Here is a 22441-nt window from a genome sequence, read left to right as displayed (position 1 = left end):
ACTATGATGAAATTCCTATAAGTCAGGCTATACCTAGGCTTGAAATACATCTTAATGTCTGACAAGCAGCAGGTATTTCTCATATCTAAGTGTGATAAAGTTGTGTTTAAAAACAATGGCATTAAAGGGAGTCAGAAATACTCTGCTGGAGCAATTTGAAAATGTTTTCATGAACCTTCTAAGTACTAAATACAACCAGTCAACACAACAGTTAATTAAAAGAAGCTTTCCTCTTAAAAGTATAAGAATAACATTTTAGGAGACAAAAATCAAAAAGTTACATTATCTATTATGTGCTCAGAATATTCCCTTTCTTTTCTTTCTAAGTCTTCTACAGTCTGGTAATCTGAATTATGGGCTCCCGACATCTCAGTATTCTGGAGTCTGGAATCAAGTTGCTTCTGTAATTCTTCAAAATCCTGGAAAGAAAGTGATTTTATTAATCAGAAGAAACGTACATTTCTAATATCAAGCATGAATTGGTGTAGTTCTCGCACGTGACAAAGGAAACTGAGAAAGTGTCTGAAAAGCTGCTTCTTGGTCATGTGCTTTCTGTGACAAAAAGAAAAAAGTATTTGTCAGTTCTGCGTTATGTTTAGAACAAATACTTACATCTCTATTAGTGAGTACAGTTGGTCCATCTCTACCAAACTGAAGCTATGGCAGATGCTGGCCCATGAACTCTTGTATTCTGCATTGAAGCATGAATGGTCTCATTTTAACACAAGTGCCCAGCTTAAATGGCAGCTGTGAGCATACATGCTGTGTTTGTGTACAGATACTGTATCCAGATACAGTGCTTCCTGTGGAGTGCTAACACTCAGGGATGAACACACCTGTAATGTTCATAAGGAACAAATTACAGCCCATGCAATTAGCTGGATTTTCAAATTCTTCACTCTATTGAAACCAGGATTATTTTTTTTCTAACAGCAGTAATATTTACAAGTACTTCTGCCCTTACATAGTAGCTTGATAATTCAGTGAATGATTCTTCAGTTGCTAAAATATGCCTTATGTAAATAACCATTTATTTTTTTCATATCTCACAATTTTGGGTGTCAATGTATTAACTCAACACCTCATGCTTTAAAGAAATGTAACCAGATTTTGACAAGGTTCACAATTCATCAAAAACTCGTGAATTTTTCTTATGATGCAGAAATGAAAGAGGAAAATCCTGTATAAAATTAATCACCCTCAATCTCACCAGTTCAGTACTACACCTTTTCCAATGCTGATGATTTGCTTTGTACTGACTAATCTTTCAATATCCAGCCTTTCCCTTTTGTTATCTCAACCTCAAGGCTGTCACGCTTCCATGACCAGAATACAGGGACACAGAAATCCCATACTGACACTTAAATAACTGGACTACTCCAGTGATTACTGCATCTAATAAACAAAACTTACTGTCTTGTTGCAGCTCTGTAGTATGCATGGAAACACCTGTGCTGTCAAGCACCATCCAAGGTGAGGGTACAGAGTGAAACACTATCTTATACTTGCTTACAATTTGAAGTCATTAATTGAAGTCCATCAGAAAGAGGGATTTACACATAGAATCTCACCTTTTTAGTAACTACAATTAACTAATAATATTAAACCTAAGGATCTAAGAAAGATGAGTGATTTTTAAGGCAGGAGACATTCTGCTGTAATTGACATCAACGTTTTGTTCATTTGTTAAAACTATACAGATTCCTGTCACTGATTAACAAATCATGGGACTGCAGAAACAAAATCAATATTAACTAGTTGTCAGCTAGCAGACTGACAGACTTGACTTTAATGCCTAAATGTGAAGCTTCATGAGTACATAAGGGGAAAAAAAGGTGTAACAATTACTGTGAGAGTAGAACTGAATACTGGACTAGGCTGCCTAGAGAAATGGTGCCCGTCCATGGCAAATATTGAAGACTTGTCTTGACATTGGAGGCTCTGCTTCCTACAGAAGATTGGGCCAGGTGATCTTCACAGATGCCTTCCAACATAGTCTTTCCTATGATGCTAATGTGGAAAATGGTGAGAAAGCAGTAGTCTCTCCTATTAATTTTCTCCAGCTTAATTTTGTGAAGCCTTGTTTTTTCTTTCTGGCAGTAGTAAAAATAGTGAATCCAACTGAAATGCACATTGACTGCAAAAGCATGTCTTCCAGTTTAAGTGAAAAATGGATTCTGATGGAGGACAGAGAAGAAAGTAATTGTATTTCCCCTCGATAGGAACCTTGAGTTTTCTTCTAATACTCTATTCCCTACTGTTCTTTCATAGGTTCATAAGGTTGGAAAGGACCTACAAGATCATCTAGTCCAACCATCTTCCTATCACTATCCCTACCCAACTACTAAATCAAATCCCTTAGCACCTCATCTAAACGCTTCTTGAACAGCGCTAGGGATGGTGCCTCAACCACCTCCCTAGGCAGGCCATTCCAGTGCCTGACCACTCTTTCAGAGAAAAAATGTTTCCTCAGGTCTAATCTAAATCTTCCCCGGCACAACTTGTGGCCATTCCCTCACGTCCTGTCGTTATTTATCAGGGAGAAGAGGCCCACCCCCTCCTCACCACAACCCCCCTTCAGGAAGTGATAGAGTGCAATAAGGTCTCCTCTGAGCCTCCTCTTTTCCAGACTAAACAATCCCAGCTCCCTCAGCCGCTCCTCATAAGACTTGTAATGATACATGGGACCTGACAAAGACTTGATAATTAGAAATAAGTAAATTTGTGAGAATAAGGTTCAGAATGTTCTGTTTGAGTGGATTCAACTACAAAATACTCTCATTCTTAACAGATTAAAAACAACATTGTCCTGATCTCCTCGGATAACAACCAAGAGAAAATGAGGACAATGAATGGACAGAATTAAGTAACAGGACAGTTTTTCACACTTCTTATTAAATGGATTACACATGACATTGCTATGTATATATACAGGGGAGACAGCCTGCTGTGGAAGCCCCTGCTAATTGGTGGAATTAACTCCTACTCTCTGTTTTCTGAAATATCAATCAACAGAAACTTACATTTTTCAGAATTAAAAAAATCTTCTTGAACAGATCATCAGTAATCTTCTTCTTATGATTGAAGTCTGTGAGGTATATTTTGAGAATCTGAATGAGTATCTATTTAAAAGGAAAGAAATGATAGTATTGAATAAAATCAACAGATTTATCACAATTTGTATTAAAATTATTTGGTAAAAACTACAGTGAGGCATAAGCAAAATAGCAGAAACATCAGTAGCAGCTCCAATTGCATTCTTCATCTCCAGTGTATTGGGTGATAGCTTCTTCTTCAGATGAAGACAAGGATGTAATGTCATACACTTGAAACTGTCCTTTATTGGAGAGTATCAAGACCGCTTAAAAAATGAAAAAATAAAAAAAGCCCTAAGCTGAAAGATACAAGCATATTCATTACAATTATTTCAATTGTATTATGCCAGATAGTTTTTTCGAGTTACATGCTTTATGTGAAAATGTTTGGTACTCCATCTCAAGTTCTAACTACCTTCTCTAACAAAAAATACGATTATATTCCAGTTCTGTTTAAATTTGAGATACTACTTGCTTCAAATGGTCATTTTTGAACCCTGTGGTAACTTGAGTTATTGAATGCCTTGTCTCTTTCAAAACATTACTTTAGAGATAATTCAATCTTTGTCTTTATCTTGAAAGATGTTATGTAAGTGCATAAAAACAAATGAAGTTGCCTGTTTTAAACATATTTAATTTAAAAACAAAACACAGTGTTATCATCATTGCCCAGAAGAAGAGGAAATAAATGGTCAAGTTTTGGATCTCACCTGCCAATTTTCTGGGCAGAATTTTGTGAAGCTTTGAACAAAAGACATGAATGTATATCTCATACTGTTTAAGGAAAAAAAAGGGAAAGAAAAGAATTCAGGGAAGCACTTCAAGAGGACTTGTTTTCCTAGACTGAATCTAAGACAGACAGACTTGGAAGTCAGAGAAAACTAGCAGAAAATGAAGAAACTATTCCCCATACTTTTCCCCACAATCACAGTTTTGTTTTGTTTTCTTAAACCTGGCTCCTTGCTAGCAAAAATACAAAGCTATTGAAAGCTCCAGCTAAAGGTCAAAGTCACCATTCTCTTGAAGTCATCTCTGGTAGGCCACAAAGTGAGAAAAATTTTCTCAGTGTTTCTTCTATGAATTGGTTGTTTAGTTTGACCAGGGAATTTTAAAAAAACAAAACTTTGTTCTGGAAGCTAATCTCAAGTTCCCTTTCTCATCTACTTGCAGGGGAATCATATTCATCAGAAGAGAAATTGCTTTCCAGGTTTCCTTTCACACATCCTCTTTTGGGTTAGGGAGAAACTTGCTGTGAAAATATCATTCCTTGAAATATTCCTAGTGCGTTTATCAAATTGTATCACAAATGACAAGTCTGTTCAAACTTAAGACTGGGAAGGAAGGTGAGGAGAAAGCTATACACGTTATGTCCAGATTCACATTCCTCTCCTAAAACAGTAATGGAAACGATTCTGTACTAGATCACAACCATGCACCATAAACAATTATCTGAACCAAGTATTTGGTGGCTTTGTGTAAGTACTTTTTTTCTTGTCAGCTTTGAATGCTATGCTTTGATGTAGGCAGTCACCTGTGGTTTAAATGTGTGTCTTAATTTCTCTGTTCTACGTGATCAGGGTATTCTACTTATCACAAAAGTACTGACTCAGGCTAAATTTTATTTAAATAGCTTTTGAGTCCCTGGAGCTGCAATACACAAGATTGTCTTTAAAACACAATTTTATCTATTAAACATACCTTTTCTCTTTTTATGAACCCCAACTGCTATGTCTTATTCTCTGGAGTAAAATTTAAAATTATGTTATTGTCTGACTTCCTGTATTTCACAGCCCAATAGATTTCATTATATTTTCTTCCTTTGTGAAGATCATATACATGCAGAACAAAGAGGAAAAAAATAAAAACAACACTGCAAAGGTATGACTCTGCTATGCTACTTCCCATGTAGCCTGTGGTTCATATTGATTAGTTCCTATACCGATATTCATTTAATAGTTTCAAATCAAGTAACTCTAAATGAGACATGAATACCTACCACACATTCTTCTTTTCTAAGCTCAGTATCAAGAAGCATGAGATCTTTTAAAACAAGACTGCAAAGGCAGAGCTTAACATCAAAACTAAAAGAATAAAAGAGGTGTTAAAAACAATCTAAACAAATGTCACATAAAAAAGCAGCATCAATAGTTTCATTTAATCACTAAATTCTCCACTGCCCCTAGAAAAGGAGTAGGATCATTTCATTTCTACAGTGACTCTTAATTCAGATAAAATATCCCCATACAGAAGTAAGCTAATCAAAATAGTGCATTGTCAAAGTTGTACAGTTCCCTTTAGAAAAAGGCATGGTAAATATAAGGATGAATGGCTACAGGAAAGGAAAAACAAAGCTTTAAATTAAACTGCTGAAATGAGTGGACATTTAGAGAATATTTTTCATTGTTATCATCTTCCTCAAACCTCACAGTGACATACATACAATTCTATTTATTTTTGCAAATGAGAATACAGACATGTATTTATTCATCTAGGAATAACTCGCATTGTATTGCTAAAAGAAAAATAGAGTTGATAGTCTACTTCGATTAGCTCATTACTTGTGCATCTAACAAGTGTAGAGCCTTCCTTCAACATAATGTGAACAGTTGCTATTAAATCAGGGAGAATGGACCACTGTCATTTGTCTACTTGCAAGACACCAGCTGTGTCAGATGTGCAGCAGGCTCTCTTCCTCAGCTCAGCAACAATCCACTGCATGAGTGAATGCAGTATAGAGCCAAAGGGGTCATCTCATATTAACAGTAATAACACCTTTCATGAGACTGGATTTCTGCAGCTCTGATTCCCAGAATTTCGAAAACAATAAACTGACTTTCAGTGTACATTATGATGCATTTCTCCAGTCTCTCCAATCACTGTTTATAGGGTTATAAGCCTATAACTCTGTCCAGTGGTGAATGTATGAATTCAAGCCCAGTCTTCCATTTATGCCAGACCTTTACTGGTTGTTCTGAAAACCACTACAGCATACCAAGAAACAGTCAGACACAAGGGCTGGTTTACTGCTTACCTCTCACATGTGAGCACTTCAGGGAAGCAGGTTACCTTGAAGAAGGCTCGATCCTGAAATCTGTCATCACTTGTTGTTGAATGTATTGTTGTGGAGGAACTACAATCCTCCTTGTCTCCCTGGCTAAGGGATTCCAGGCTGCCTGAAGTAGATGCCTCAGTTACCTGATTAGGTAGAACTCCCTGCTTTGGATTCTCATGCAAAGATGGATTGGATGAGCCATCTGCCAAAGGCTACCATAAAAAAAATTACAAAGTTAATTAATACAAAAAAATCTGGAGATAAACATCTCATCAATTTACACTGTTGGCTTTCGAGCAAAAAACTAAACAACGTACACAGCAAGTGTTTCCATGAAAATTAATGTTTATCATCCTGACAGGTTTCTGCACTGCCTAGAAAAGTACTCATCTGATGAGGTTATCTGCTTTGAATCATTTTTCCTTATTAAAGGGCAGATCTTTGTGTGCTTTTTTTCCTACTTTTCTTTGGACAGATATAACTTCCATTAATGTTAATGGGCAGAAAATGTTCCTTGATTGCAGTGAAAATTGACTGGACACAGTGTAAAGCACTGCAAGTTTCAGGGGATGATGAAAGCAGCTGATGCCTCACAAAACAATTCCTGAGTCAATGGACTATAAACAAAGATCCCCCTGAAACAGATTGGCATTAAATTTTCTTCTGGTACTTGACTGCGATTTACTTTGACTCACAGCGACTGCCACTAATTTACAAGTGGAGCCTAAAGCCTTACCCTGAATTTCTGATTGATAGGATAGATGACTTTTGCCTTCAGTGCAAATGCTGTAATGTTACTGTTCAGAGGAGACTCATTTTCCTGTATGGAAAGGAAGAAAAAACAGTTAAGGTTTGAGAATGGCAGTGGACCTGACAGTTGATCACTCTAAGTATTGCATGCCCCTTTTTGGTTATATAACTAAGAAATTCTAGTTTATTGACTTTTTCAACTTTAGTGTGAAAAGTCTACTAGGACTCATTCCTGTCAGGATATGAAATCCAGAAAAGAAAACTCTGTCATCATCACTGCTCCAAAATATTTTTATGCCTGCAAGGAAAAATGGGCAATAGTTGGTATTCACAAGCTATTTTCACTTCCCTTCTTTTCTCCTTTAGCAGTAACTATAGATTTTGCGTATCAGACTGAAATAATCTTAATAATAGAAAATTCTGAGGGATAAGCTCTACACATATCATGGCTGTAAATTCCATCTTTCAATTTAGATAAAGAAACGATTGATTAAAAAAAACCCAACCCAAACTAGTTTTATTTAATTTTTTATTTATTTTTTTTTTCAGGAAGAACTTATATAGCACAATCCTTACCTATAATCTAGAGAAAACACTAATGTTCTTCCAAAGAACTTCTTACTTTAAATATATTCTTTTCATACTACCTGTTATTTCATGTTGCCTGACTGACTTTCTGCTCCTCCCCTTCCCTATCCACTGCCAGGAACAATGGGATAATCAGCTTTGTTTTGTGAGATTATGCATATCCAATTAAAAGGTTTTTTGTATGCATCAGACAGAATAGTTAGAGCTTTAGGAGATTTCCTGGTCTATCCTTTTTAGTGTTGATTTTTGTTTGCTGCTTTTTTTTTTTGTAATACAAAATTAAAGAATCTGATTTGTTAAATCAATTTTCTTTACATAGATTTTTCTAGAACATACCAATGCACTAATAAAATCTAAAAATAGAGATAAGAAGAGAGGAGTAAACTATGTCATTTGTTAGATTCTTATCATTGCACCTTTTCATCTTAGTTTCATTAATTTGCAGAAGCCATTTTTGGATTTACTGATAAAGTAAAAAGCCAAGAGGTCAGTATGTAAAACATTTTATCATACTGGGTAGCCCTACTGCTATAGCATACATTCAGGAATAGAAGTTGACAGGTTCATTGCTCTGAAACGGCTGGAGGCAAAGCAGCTTCAGTCCACAGCCATAAAGCCGTATCACAGTGTGCTAATACATTCTGCTTCTCAGCAGGCACGAGTAATATAGAATTATTATTAATACGGTAATTATGGTATTACTGAAGCGTGGAAGGGCTCAGAATGAAAATCTGTTTTTCTGAAAGCTTTTACCTCACTAAAAACATTTCTCCATCTACGCCTCTCCCTGAGCTGTCAGTTTGATAGTAGTAAAAGCCAAAGCTTCAGGGAATTGGAATAAATGAACAGAAAAAAAGCATATATAACTTCAGGAGTTTAGCAAATAAATTGCAGAAAGCCCTTTCAAATAACGAGGCCACTTCTTAACGTGTCACAAATGACCAACCTTGCCTGGGATGTACACATAGTTATGAAGGATCACTTTTTAAAGGCTGTGATGCATTTTCAAAAAATAATGATAATATTCATAAATTCATACCACTGACAAGTTCTCTCACAGGATTTGGACTCCAAAAGGGAATCTAATCAATCCTCTGTTGTTACCTGTACTTTAACTAAAAAATGACCAACAATGGTTTGTAACCATTCTTGATCACAAAAGTGAAATGAAGAGCAATTGTCAGCCAGGATCTAAACCAAGCCTAAAATATTTACAATAATGTCTATTTTCTCTTTGTCATGGAACCAATCCTCATTGAAAGCTAAGCACCAGCCTGGCTGGCTGTAACTGATACTTTCTGCATGTATTTAATGAAAGATAATGGTATTATCTGTACTGCAGATTACTTAAATATTTCTACCCACAACTTTTTACATAACAAGAGCAGTCAAATCACTGGGTGATAGGCAAACAGCTACACCATAGGACTCATGATTATTTTGAGACTACCGTACACACACACAAAGAAAGACTGTTATTGAGGATTCATTAAATTTATACTCTTTCCCACTCTCTTTCCAAATTACTTTCCTGTTTGTAGTGAATCCCAAGGCACCACACTGGTGTTCCACTACTCGTGGTCATTTGACCTCTGTACTGTGTGTTCAGCTGATAACTGATGGGAGAGTCAGAAAGACAGTGAAGACACTGTTCTCTAATGTATTCAGTTTGGCTTATTCTATCTCCTTCCACTGATCTACTCAACCCAGCTCAGATCTATATCCATACATTAGAGACACTAGAAAAAAGTATGTGTTCCAGATAAGACCTGATGAGGGAACTTTATCACTCTCAAATTTTCTCTATAAGACTTCCCAAGGAAAGAATCAATCATGAACTATCTGGACTGATTTCAGTACTTAAGTACTTCTTCCTTTGTCAATAGTATGAACATTTTCCACCAGGCAAAACTGAAGAAGCCAATGACCAAAGAGATCTCAGTATCTTGACAGAAATGCACAAGGACAGTTGCCCAAATTAAATGTAATTCATAATGCCTGAAATGATTGCATTTCTAAGAAGCTATCACCACTCATTCTCTTTCCTACACTTGAATGCTTTGTAAGAGCTCAATTCCAAGCCCACTACAATCAAGACAGTTTGAATATGGCCCTTAACGTGATGATTAATACGTTCAGCAAAATAGACAAAGAACCCAACTTTACCTCCAACACCATCTCCTCTTTCGAGGTATAGGGTTCTGCTTCACTTTCTGGGATAGGATGCTCTTTTTCGTTGCAGGTGAAACTTTCCAGAAGTCTCTGGGAATCATCTTTCTGAAATTCCGACAGAAAAAAGGCAAAATACAACTCTTGAGATCATGCAGAATCATCTGAGGCTATCCAGGCTACAGTCAAAGACCTTTCATATCTCCATTCTGAAAATGATTTCAGTACCAGCTGCAAATGATAACTCTGGAAAAATACAAACTGCAAATGAACAATAACTTCATGTATGCAGGATGCGTGCTTTTAAACTACTAAACATTATGAATACGATCTGTCAGTCCACAAGTAAAACTTTAACCCAAAAAGAGAATCTAAACATGTCAAACCAACCCATCTGCGCTCAAAATGTCTTACTAATGATTATGGTGTCAAGCACACAGTCTTTGTTTAAATTCTTAGCTAAAAAAAATTAACTAAAATTGTCTGCAATTGTTTGCAATGAGTAGTACCTACCCTGCACTGACAACTTTTCTTTTACTTTTCAGCTGTTCATTCCACCAACTGCTTTTTCATGTGGTCTAATGATACGGCTTCAGACAGTATGCATGTAACTCTAACAGAAAATTTCTCCTTGAATTATTTGGTCACTTGGTGTATAAAGTAGTCAGTTTTCTCAGTATATAGAGAACTACCTAGGGTTTGAACAGATTTCATTCCTTACGTCTTGCCTGTATCACCTTTCTGGAACATAGATGCTCAAAAATACAGATTGTATTCTTTGGTTAGTCTCCAAGACCTAGTGAACTAAGACATTGTTTCCTAACAGTCTACTATATCAAAAAAGAACAGCTACAAGTCTACTTTAGCAATCTTAGCACTATTTGTCCCAAACCAGTTCATAAAATTTCGGCTGAGTGACTGGGAGCTCTAGAATTAGCCAAGCTGGATTCACAGCTCTATATCAAACCATAGCCATTCCAAAACAAGAATTTGATTTCCTCAACTTATTTCTTTAACTGCTCATTCTCACCCACTATTCATTTCCACTCCTTTATATGTCCATCATATAGCTTTAACACTATTTGCTATTTTCCAGGGTTCGTTTCTTTTCTGCTAACATTTCTAATCTCATCTCCTTGCTCTCTGTTTCTGTCCTTTTTAACATTTGCAACTCATCCCAAAGACTATCTGCAAAAACAACTGAAGTGATACTGAGCTTCCCTTTTGTGTCATTAAGCTGAATAAAACTAAGTCTAACTATAATTACTGTAATACTTCAAACTAATCTAATGTCATAATGAGACGAATTAGAACCTAAAGAGCCTCTAGCAATGCTGCAAAGTGTAATAAGAGTTTCAGCAATAGAAATGCATTACTGTACACTACAGTGTCTTAAGCTATAAAGGTTCGATAAACTTTCCCTGCATGCACAGCTCTTCAAACCAATAAGACACCGCATGCTTCCAAGCCCCACAGACTTGGGCTGAATGTACAGAAGTGATTATCTGGGGTCGTGTGGCAAACCCTTACTGTGGTTCTCCAGGCACTGCTCCCTCTGTAAGCCTAACTCACATGTTTGGGACATGCTACCCCTGCTTTCATTTTGGATACAGAAGGTTGTAAAATTATAATTATACAGTAGCTCCAGAATAGTAGTTCCTATATTATAGTAATAACTGTATAGTAGCTATAACAGGAAGAATACTACTATATCAAAGCAACTGTATAGTAAGAATACTGCATCCAGGAGGTCGCACCACAGCATAGCTGAGGCAGACTGTGTGAAAAGGTACAGCCTAAGGTTGCCCTGTTTGTGTTTGGAAAATCAGAGCCTAGGGAACAATCTGACCACCCTGCAGCGTGTTCTGTATGCGGCAGTCTTTAGAAATATACAACTTTTCTATAGTAGCAGCACTGATTTTAATGGCATTGAAGTACCTCGATGCATTTAAAGATCTGGGCCAGATAGAACTGACAGCTTCCATTTCCTATTGATGTAAGTGACAAAAAGGATAAAATTGTACAAGGCTATATTTGAGTTGGTAGCGGTACAATAAAGATACCATCTATTAAGGCAGGAAAAATGAGAAACTGAATCAGAGAGTCTTGCACTCACACAGGATGCATTGATCCACTATTTGAAGTGAACCCATTGTTAGGCTAAAGGATGGCTTCAAACAGAGCTTCAAATCTGCCACTTAAAAGCGGTTGGAAGCATGAGGATTCAGCGACAGATAGACAGATACACACAGCAGGGCAGGTATGGCTGGAAAATGTGCAGTTAGGAAACAAGGCCAAATAGACCCTCTGGGTATTTCCCACGTCCACACACGTGTACCTCAGTGCAGATTTACTGCTGTGAGTGAGCATTAACACTTCTGTGTTCTACCGTTTCCTTTCTTTGGAGCTTTCCTTCTGTCATAGGGTGGAAAGGAGCATTTGTTCCCAAGAGTCTCACAAACACAGCTCATCTCCCCGCGACAGACAAGCTGCGGGCAGCTACAAACAAGCGCAAGGATACAGACAGGGATTTGGAACACGTCTTCACGTAAAGCAGTGTCTTTTTGGAGCCGTTTATCTGGATTTTTAGATTAGTACAGCACTGAAAACACCTTAAACAAAGGGGAGTCACGAATCACACGGCTCCCCAACCACCACCGAGTTCACAAGGTCAATCCGGAGTCACTCCGGGCCTGGGCAACCCCAGCGCAGCGAAGAGCTGCCTTTCTCACGCTGCCCAGCGCAGGGCCCGGCCCAGCATCACCCCGGGGTCGCTCACAGAGTCGCTTTCACTCTTCTCCGCGTACACCGGCTCGAGCCCGCCCCCCTCCCGACGGCCCCGTACCTCTCTCCGCCGGCGCGGCCCCAGCAGCGCGCAGCGGCAGAGCAAGGCGGCGGCGGCGGCCCCCAGCAGCAGCCCCAGCAACACGGCGGGGGCCAGCAAGGCGGGCAGCACTCGCAGCGAGCGAGCCCAGAACTGCAGCCCCACCGCCCGCAGGCACTCCGGGGCCGCCGCCATCGGGTCCGGCCCGATCCGACTCGGGCGAGGTCCCCGCCCCTCTCCGCGGTGGGAGGAGACCGATGGCGGATGGATGCGAAGGCTGCGGCCCGGCCTGGATCGGGGCAACGCTCGGAAGGTCTGAGCGGCGCTCCGCGGGCCGGCCCGGTGCCGTGCGGGGCTGGGCGGCTGCTGGCCGGGCTGCTCGTGGTACTTCTGCCCTCTGCGCCCGCACAGTCCCTCGGGGCGGCCGCCCCGCGCCCACCGCAGGGATACGGGGTGCCGGGCCCGCCCCGCGGGAACTGCGGGAGGACGGCGGCAGGGGTAAGGCGGTGTGCCCGCTCCCGGGCCACTGGTGTCAGCCTGCTGTTAGGGACGCTGTTAGGGGCTTAAGAGATGGCTTTTATTTTTCTCTCTAGATGGTACTTTAGCTGTCTGAAACTGCACCGGCGTAGTTCCGTGTGGTGGGGGATGGAGGGAGTCACAGAGGCTGCCCTCGGAGGTGATGGAGTATTGATCCTGGAGGAAAAGGGTAGATGTCTCACTGAGTGACATGAGCTAGGGAGGTCACAAGCACGAGGCAATGGCTGGACTATTACGGCTATCTGATTCTGTCATGTGTTTTGGTTACAAAAACTTCACAGGCAGGAAACAGTAGCGCTTGAAAATGAGGAAAACAAGCCCCAATCTTATTTTTCAGAAAAACCAGAAAAACAATGTAAAATGTAGTGAAATGCATGCTGGCAAATAGAGTGCATTCAGTTAACTACTTGTGAAGCGTGATGGCAGCGCTGTCCCATAGGCTTGGCACTGGGCTCTGCTTGCTGATGTGAAGCTTCTCATGGTGCCCTCTGGTATCGTGGAAGTTCTCTGCAATTGACTGGAAGAAAAGAGATGAATATTCAGATTCAGCTTTCCAGAGCAGAGTTTTGAGAAGAGCAAGATAAGGCAGAAAGAAAAATAAGGAGCAGGGAGTGTTGTGGTGTCATTCATAGCTGATGAAAATGGGTACAAAAATGCCATAGATTTTGTGCGTGAACTGTTGTAAAACCACAGATGAATGAACGCCTGGAGCCTCTGGAAATCCTGAGTCATTTATACACTAATTGCCTAGGCAGGCTTAGCTAATGAGCCGCCTTTGCTACGCTTATTTATGCATGCATAGACTGCTGTTAGTCTGCTTTTGTTACAGGCGTGTTTACAAAGAAACTGTTGACATTTAATGTTCACCCCATATATTGCAGAAGAGTCATATTTAGGATTTGTATTTATGAACAGGATTTATTTTAACACTTAACAGATCATCATCCTCCTGTGTTCTGGTATTTTCATCAGTGATGAAAACACCATCATTACAGCCATTTAGTGCACTGGTACATATTTTGTCAATGCAAACAGAATGTTCTAGAAATATCTAGCGAAGGTTAATACTCTTTTAATGTTATTTCTATCGCTGTATATCTGTATGAATATATAACAAATTCATATGTGTATATATGCATATAAATCATCACCAGAAAAAAATTTTGTTTAAGATTCCTGATGGAGTTTGGTGTAGTTTTGGTGCTCTTGGGTAGTCAAAATTCAGGGTCATCTAGACTGTTTAACTAATAAATAAGAAGAAATGAGTGCTGGTGTGAGAGATGGAATAATTTAGTTATACAAGAGGACCTGTACAACTGGGAGGTTAGAAATATGCAAATGGTGCCCAACGAATAGCTCGGTGCCTGGTGTGTAGCAGAGCTGCATCCCAGGGCTCAGAGAGCATTATGTGCTTATTTTCTGCTTAAAAATGCTGAGATGTCTTGCATTTTCTGTAATGTGGAGGGAAGGTGCCCTATCTGAAGTGAGAACTGTTTTCACACAAGGATAACAGACACTACAGCTCAAGCAATAATCAAGATGATTAATTTCTCAAGCAGGTAAACAATAAAATTGCCCTTTACTTGCTTTGCTATAATAATGATGGTGTTGTATGTCAGGACTAGCACTGCTTACATGCCGTGCTTTGGAGCATACAGAAACAGCAAGTACAGGTCACACTGTTCAGCAAACTTGAAAGGTAGCTGTTAATCATATAGCTCTCAAAACTGTATTTTCTCTCCTAGGGAGCCACTTTTATTGAATGAGGGCTTGTTTGTGTGACTGCTCCATCTTGATCAGAACACTGGACATTATAAAGCACTAGTTTCTTTTATTGAAGTTTTAGAGCTGTGATTTCATGGTCTGGGCACAGGCAGGAGTCTACAGTTTTTAGCCTGTGGTCTCTTTGGATCTGTGTAGGCTTATTTATTCAATATGAACTGATTCCTTCTGCTCCTAGCTATGGGATTTGCCTGTGTCCTTGGTTCTGCATTTGAAAATAACAAGAATTATTAAGAACAAACTCATATTTAATTTCAGACACTTCTGCTCTACTATTGTGCAGCCTCAGCCTCGTAATACTGAGTATAAATACAGCTGGTGTCCCTAGTGTGCATCACCTTATGATGGTGCACTCATTCTGCTTGTACAAACCAGTGTTTTGTACTAGTTAATTTTGAAAACTCAAGGCTCTGTGGAATGGGATTCTAACTGCAAAGCATAAATTCATCTTAGAATTTAATTAAGCAATATTATACATTTAAGAAGACAATTGTTTTTTTATATAATTGCTCTCTTCTGTGTTAACTTTAGGTTATTACAGATGATCCATGGCTTCAAAAAGAGACAAAGTGTCTGGGTGTGACAGGTATGTATAAGTTTTCTCTCTTGTCAGCCTGTGGAAATCTAAGCACTCCAAGGAGATGTGTGTGCAGTTGGGCAGGGGGTCTGAAGCAGTGCCCAGTTTTTTACTTGCATCCTGAGTTGGGAAGAAGAGAAGATAGAAGAAGCAATGCAGTCTAGTTCTACAGGCACCCCCATTAGGGTTTTCACCTGAGATGCTGGCCCAGCAAACTAAATCTGATTGCTTTCCAGAGTAGCACTGAGCTTTGCTCCATAATCCAGTTTGCTGGAGAAGCTTGACCATCTGTACTTGGCTGTGGGTGTATGCTGTCAGCATCTCTGTCCTGGTGTACAGCCCTGCAGAGGTGGAAGCACTCATGGTGTCCTATCTCCATACCTGTCAGGGGGACATCTTCATCCTGGACCACGGAGGAAAGTTCTTTTGAAGTTAGGCTCCCCATGCAGTTCCTATAGAAAGGAGCCTCTATGAGATGACCTTATTTCATACCTTGCCCTGGATCATTTTCAGGAGGAGTCCTCTTTCCCTTTTAGTCATAAGTATGTATGTATGGGAAACATGCTCTGATACCCTGAATTTTGGAAAAATGTTACTTAAAGCTGGTCAACAGTTAGTTGCTTTTCAGAAGCTACCACTACCACTGCACATTTGCTAAGACTTGCAATAGCTTTTCTTGAAGCTATTTTTGAGCTGACTTTATAACTAAAGGAGCCACTTGCAGCTTAAAGGAGCTGTATCTGTGGGTTGGCTGCCACAGACACTTTGAGTAGATTTGAACGAATTGTTTCTCTGGGTCTCTGGTCTTCATTTTCTTCCTCAGAGATAGTAAATAGCATGCCACTTCACAGAAATATAGTGGAAATAAGTTATGACATCTTCATATACTGCATTATTATGGACAAGGTAATATCTGTAACATACCCCGCCTCCATGGCAGAGGATGCCGTTCCCAAGGGATGATTCCATTTGTCAAGAAATTACACACACTGAAGCAGTCATGTAGTGAGATGTCTCTAATTTCTTTGCTCTATGCTGTGGCTAATTCAGAAATGAGTTTATTAATTTAAATAGGAAAACAAACAATTCAGATTTTCTCAGGTTCCTTGTTCGTTTTTCTTCCCTGCTCTATTTATATGATGTATGCTTTGCTGCTCACATCTTCCTATGAGTTACAAATTAATAATGTATGATCCTCTGAAAACGGAATTGCATGTGGCTTTGTACTTCAGAAGAACCTTCTGGTGCTAGACAAGTGGAGTAATTGGAGGATTTTAATGATTTTTTTGTGTGTGTTATTTGCTGATTGTCTTCCATTTCACTAGTAGGTAAATATACATCTTAATGGAAAAGCTGCTACAAGCTCTGGATCATATGCCTGATTTTGTGGCTGAATATTGTCCCATGCTAGTAAGGAAACATTTTTAACATATTTAAAGTTCTAAGTGGTTTGCTTAATCAAGATACTAGAATGTTTACTTCTTGCTGAAGAAGTTATCAGTGAAAGTAGTGAGATTGGAACTTCTGCATAAAACATTTGCCACTGAAAATGGCAGCATATTGAATTGAAACTGTGATAGCACGCAGATTTCATAGTTTGAAGTTCTTTACAAGTTTTTTTTCTGGGTTGTAAGCTGAGAAAGAGCAGACCCAAAATAGCTCTGTGATTGGGGAACACAATGGATTTGTAGAGTTATGTTAGAGCCTGGCTTAATTTAGCAAAACAAGCATGAAAATAGATTTGTTTTGTCTCAGTTGGTGCCTGTAATTTCTTTGACTTTGTAACAAGGAAAGCTAATGGCAGCATTCAAAACTGCAATACAGTAAATTACTACCTTTGCTTGTTCATTGTTGTGTGTAATTGAAAAGACTTTAAATTGGATCTGGTATCCTGGATAGTTTTCAGGACAAGGAATAATTGAGAACAGCAACAAAAAAAATATAGCTAACAGGTATATTTAACTTTTTCCCCACCGAAGTAAAGAAAAGTAATTCAAAGCTTTACTGGTAAATTCAGAGGAGAAGTAAATCAGACTGCAGATTTGGGACTTAAAATATGCAGCCTATGAGAGCTAAGAATTATAATCACTGTTTTTAAATCAGTTAATTTTTAGAAGTGAATTTGACATTTCACAACCTGTCAAGGCCTTCCCATTCCTACTGCAGATTAGCAGTTCAGGATTTGTTGTAAAGGTATGGAAGCCTTAAGGACATACCGGAATCTTTGCTGGAAACCTATTACAAGGCTGTTTAATTTCATGTCATCCTATTTAATTGCTGTGCCTTTATCTTAACTGCTGTCAAGTACAAATAAGGCACTGGTGGATGTGGAAGTTATACCTACTGTGGATACCAATGTATACCCTTGACATGTTTAAGATGTGGCCATTTTAGTCCAATGGCTCAGGCTTGTGCTTTAACAACAGAGGTCCCCAAACTACTCTTAGCAAAGGACAATAGGCTGATCATAAACAGAGGACAGTTTCTTTTTTTAGATAGCCATTCTTCCATCTCCAGCTCGTGTAAACACAAACCCACCATCACCACAGACTTCACATGGTAGGGTAAGTGCATTTTGTACCACACTGAGTCCTCTCTGTATTTGACAGAAAACAATTGTAATGAGAGGTGACGGTGGGAGACCTCTAAGTGGATTGTATGTGGCTTGACTGTGGCTGCTAAAATTCCAAAAGAGCAGAAGATCACCACCCAAAGCAGTAGTGCACAAAGCAAATGAGTTGACAAATTACTGTGTGGGGAGAATAGCAAAGAACACTGAACAGTGCTCAGTTGCTGTTCTGATCTGATTGTGCATTTGAGACTGTTACAATCAATTGTGCATTTGTCAGTTTTTATTATTGAAGCACTGTGCATATGTGGGACTGAGAGGATGCTATAGGAATGTGTGTTAAAATAGTATGCCAGTCTTTCAGTAGTTTCAGCTACATTAGTATTTGTTTTCATGTGTTCATTTGTCAATTCAATACAAAGTCAAACTGCCAGCACTAGTAATTCCTAGTAATTAACTAGGAATATGCAATTTTAGGCAGGGCTCTGGTCCCTCTGTATTTGGTTATGTAGGATTAAATAATATTAAAGGTTTAAATAACATGCTGATGAAGTAAGTTAAAATATTTATTGACTTAATTATAGACTGTAAATGTGTGGAATGTTTAGCTTGTATCATTAAGAAAAAGAAAGGTTTGTTTTAGAGATGATTTTATTTTCTCCGATCTGAGAAGAAAGTAAAACTGCTGCCTTTCTTTGATGAATGTTTCATTTGGCATCTTTGGGATGTTTGCAAAGCCCCAGATGAAGCCTCCTGCTCTGTGGCACTTTTCGCTGGGGGATGTTTTGGCCCCAGGCTCAGCACGTGGGGAGCTCCTGGCTGGGAGGTGCTCTGTCTGAGCAGCTTGGCATTGTGTGGCTGGAGCTGCTCTTCTGCTAGCAAAGTTTCTGTTTCGAAAAGGTCTGGCAGTAGCTTCAGTTTAGAAGCAATGGAAGTGAACGCTGTGCAGCTCAAATAATGGCTTTTTTGAAAACAGACAGAAAAATGACAAAGCTGAGAACTGTAAGAGAGTGGAAGGAATAAAGAGTACAGAGTCAGTGTAACAATTGAGATGCATCTCTGAAGAAGCACTGAAAATGGTGTGCTCTCAGTTCTGATCTGCCGGACCTCAGAAAGAAGTCTCGATGCTCGTTAGTGAAAGGGCTTAAAGTCAAGCAATAGCATTTTTTAACCTCAGATGAATCTACTTGTAAAAATGCAATTTCAGAACAGAAATCTAAGGCAGACTTGGAAACATCAGAGCATTTTATACATGTAACATCCTTTCTGAGGTGTTCAGTATTTGGCTTTTCAAACAGTGTTCAGCTACCTACAATCCATCTAGGACCTTATCTGAGAAGAAGCAGTATATGAATTGATAAATACAAATATGTTGTCTTGAGGTTAAAGTATTCAACCAATTCTGCCAAAAAGCAGTTGTATTCCTGCAGGTCAGCTGAACTGAGTGACAGTTAAATATCCGTGGATCAAGAATAAGCGTATTTTGTTTAACTGACATTTAAAACTACAGAAAATAATGAGATATAAAAGTGCTGCTTTACTTGCAAGAGAAACCAAGTTATTAGCTAATAGCCTGTTCTGTTAAACATAAAAGATGAGAAAAAAAATGGACAGGTGTCACACTGTTTTTACCTATTTGAGCAAAGCCTTCCCCTAAGAACTGGGAAGATGCAAGTGAATTTGCAGAAGTATCCTTATAATTGTCATCAACATCAAGGCTGCTTGACGTAATGTCAAGAACCTGCCAAATCCCTAGCCTCTCATTACCTATGATGGAGAAGCCAAATAATGTGCCTGGAGCCTTATGCTGGGCTGTCCAGATTATTGAAGATTGTAAGTGATGACAAAGCACAACTTGAAAGCAGTCATCTGTGTAATTAATAAACCAGAGCTCTCTTCAGAGGCAAAGAAAACAATCCGTTAATTAAATCGGTTACTATGGACTTGGTGCTGTCCAGAGGGAAGTATCAGGGTTTGCTGTCACATGAAAAGGGCAGTTGCAGTTGGATATGCTGATGGAGAGCTCTCGTGCTGTAGGGCACAAGAACAAGAAGTATTTAATGAATCAGTTACTGCTTCTCTTGTCTGACTGCCTTCATCCAAGATGCAGAAGGAAGTGATCTGCTAGAAAAGAAGCACTTTTAGGGCAGTAGTTGCTCAGCAAAGTCCTTACGTATTTCCATGTTGAATCCTGATTCTTGTAATGCTCTAAGAAGATCCATGTCTTCACTTAGGGCTTCTGTTTCAATAAGGGAAAATGCTTCTTCTGTAGTCTGTCAAGAACAGGAAAGTTGGTGCTCCACCTCCATTGGTGTGGGGTGGCTGTTGCATCACCGAGAGGCACAGCAAGTATGAAACAAATCTTTCAGTGTTTGGATATATATATATAAGAAGGAGCATGATTCACTTGTCAGAACATAGCTTTGGAGCCATTGTAGGTGGGGTAAAATATCCTGCTTGATCTGTTGGGTAATGCCACAGCCAGGTGGGCCCAGGCTGTCAGCCAGCGTATCAGTTCAGCACTGGCGGCATTCCAAGTGATTTGGGCTGTTGCTTCATCTTGAAACTGAAGTCCTGCATGCCTGAATGCCCTGAAAAAAATACCAGCCCAGAAAGTATGCAGATATTTGGTATTGTAATTAAATATTAACTGTTCTCACCAAGATTTCCTTACTATTTTTATGGTCCCTAAATTGGTCTGTGCATGTTGCACTGTGAATAGTTTTAGTATACAAGTGAAATTTAGGGAAATGAATTAAAGCTAGCTGTAAAATCTAAACAAGTAATCTTTCCTGGCCAGCGTTGCCACAGTTTTATCTAGTATAAACCACTCTCTCACAAATAAAAAGCATGATTCTCTGCATGTGAAGCTCCCTGAGGTGCAGTTGTCCATCTGGGTTCTGTAAGCGGCAGGCATGCATCTCATTCATTATGTTAGCAGAAGCATTTTCAGTGATCCATATGCATTCATACACACATCCTAGGACCTTCATCTGAACATGGCGTTCTAAATGTGAATATCTTTTCTGTTTACAGTTAACATTATTTCTCCAAATTGTTCTTCCAGCACAGCACTGTCTTTTCCAAAACAGGAAGCTTCTCATATTTGTGAGGTTGTCAGTACATTCAGCTTTTCATATTTCGTTAACATTTACTAGTTGAAAAAAATGAAAACTTACAGAAAGTCATTTGCCAAAAAATCTTTGCTCCTCAGTGAGACCTTTTGTTCATATGAATATATATTGCTAATGATTAAAATATGGAGCCTAAAAATAGGTAACAAGTGAAAACTGTTATGCAGAGAATGACAAAATGTATCTTTAAACATAGAAAGCCAGCTATCATTTTGAAATTTTCATTACATTTTTTCTCTATTCAACAGCTTTATTTTTACAGTTGGGGATGTTACTGATTTTTAGTATAAGCTCCTATTAGTAATGTCATATCTGCTTTTCTTAGATGAAAGTAATTGTCGTGTAATTTCAAAGCTGGTCTTGCAATTTCATGTGATATCATGGCATAATCTTTAATAAAAATGTGAGTTGGTGTCTGGGCTATTTCTGATGACTAAATTGAAATGTTTGATTTGATGACACTCCAAATCAACTGAACAGTAATTGGCACCTGTAGTTAACCAGTAAGTATTTTTGTTCTGAATATGTGCTGAAGTAAGTAATGGTTAATTGGCAGACTTAGAGAAGCACAGCACTCTTAGCAGTGAGGCCTCTCACATTGTAGAGTGCTTCAATTGTTTATGCTTTCCTGAAAAGTTTCTTTGTGTTGAAAATATTAACAGTTGATATATTGCTGAAACTTTTTAATTCATGGATTAGGTGATATGATGTGGAGTACATGTGAGCTTCCTTGATAGGATGCAGTTCTGTTTTAATTCCTTCTGGCTTTTCTCGGGCAAGCCCCATCTCTGCTTCCTACTTAGCCGTCATGTCTCCATTACCTATTTAGATTTCAAGTGCTCTAGGAGAAAGTGTGCTGGTCCTTGTGTGTGCGCAGAGCCCTGGGTACCATGATCCCCATCATTGGGTTGACACCAAGCAGCTGCAGCACAGGAACCACCTTTAGCTCTAATGCAGAGTCTTGCCCTGGTTTTCAGCACTGCAGTTGCCTCTGATGATTCAAGCAAGTGAAGTCCCTGACCTGCTCTTGACTTCTGCAGCCTCAGATGATCAGTGGAGCCATTCAGTATTTACTCTGCTACCCTCATGGAGAAAGAAGGCTTTGTTCAAACGAGAGTCTTCTGTTAATCACCAGCTGGTCAGTAAAAGATGTTTTGCCACTTCCAGTGTTCATAAGCATTATAGCAGTTACATCAAAAGTGTATGTTGGTGGGAAATTGCTACTCAGTTAGTACATACCTAATTCTGTCTCAGGTGATTATGTTCAATTTAGATGGCTTCAGCCCTACCAAGTGGTTTGGAGACTTCTAAATAATTATTACAGCAGATACATTTGTATTTGCTTTATAAATTCTTTTTAAATT

At 39.1% G+C, this 22441-nt stretch overlaps 2 protein-coding genes across 4 annotated transcripts in view; one reads left to right on the top strand and one right to left on the bottom strand.

Moving 5' to 3' along the window:
* The window catches only part of EVC (EvC ciliary complex subunit 1), a 50958-nt gene extending 38253 nt beyond the window's left edge, over positions 1-12705 (bottom strand). For all 3 annotated transcript variants that reach the window (XM_065735797.1, XM_065735798.1, XM_065735799.1), the window contains exons 1-7: positions 12500-12705; positions 9652-9762; positions 6884-6967; positions 6127-6359; positions 5092-5176; positions 3024-3122; positions 282-419 (exon numbers count right to left, since the gene is read on the bottom strand). In XM_065735797.1, coding sequence (XP_065591869.1) covers positions 282-419; positions 3024-3122; positions 5092-5176; positions 6127-6359; positions 6884-6967; positions 9652-9762; positions 12500-12673 — 924 coding nt within the window. In that variant the 5' untranslated portion in view covers positions 12674-12705. The remainder of the gene's footprint in view (positions 1-281; positions 420-3023; positions 3123-5091; positions 5177-6126; positions 6360-6883; positions 6968-9651; positions 9763-12499) is intronic.
* Positions 12706-12742: 37 nt separating this feature from the next.
* EVC2 (EvC ciliary complex subunit 2) overlaps positions 12743-22441 on the top strand; it is a 59756-nt gene continuing 50057 nt past the window's right edge. Inside the window, exons 1-3 of the mRNA XM_065735795.1 lie at positions 12743-12976; positions 15329-15383; positions 22055-22215. Of these exons, the coding sequence (XP_065591867.1) occupies positions 12743-12976; positions 15329-15383; positions 22055-22215 (450 nt within the window). The remainder of the gene's footprint in view (positions 12977-15328; positions 15384-22054; positions 22216-22441) is intronic.

This window comes from Cyrtonyx montezumae, unplaced genomic scaffold (assembly GCF_038088225.1).
Source record: "Cyrtonyx montezumae isolate F1298 unplaced genomic scaffold, pur_monq_1.0 scaffold_2, whole genome shotgun sequence".
Classification (NCBI taxonomy): Eukaryota; Metazoa; Chordata; class Aves; order Galliformes; family Odontophoridae; genus Cyrtonyx; species Cyrtonyx montezumae.
The sequence above is the reverse complement of the archived record's forward strand: the minus strand, read 5'-3'. Positions and strand labels throughout refer to the sequence as shown.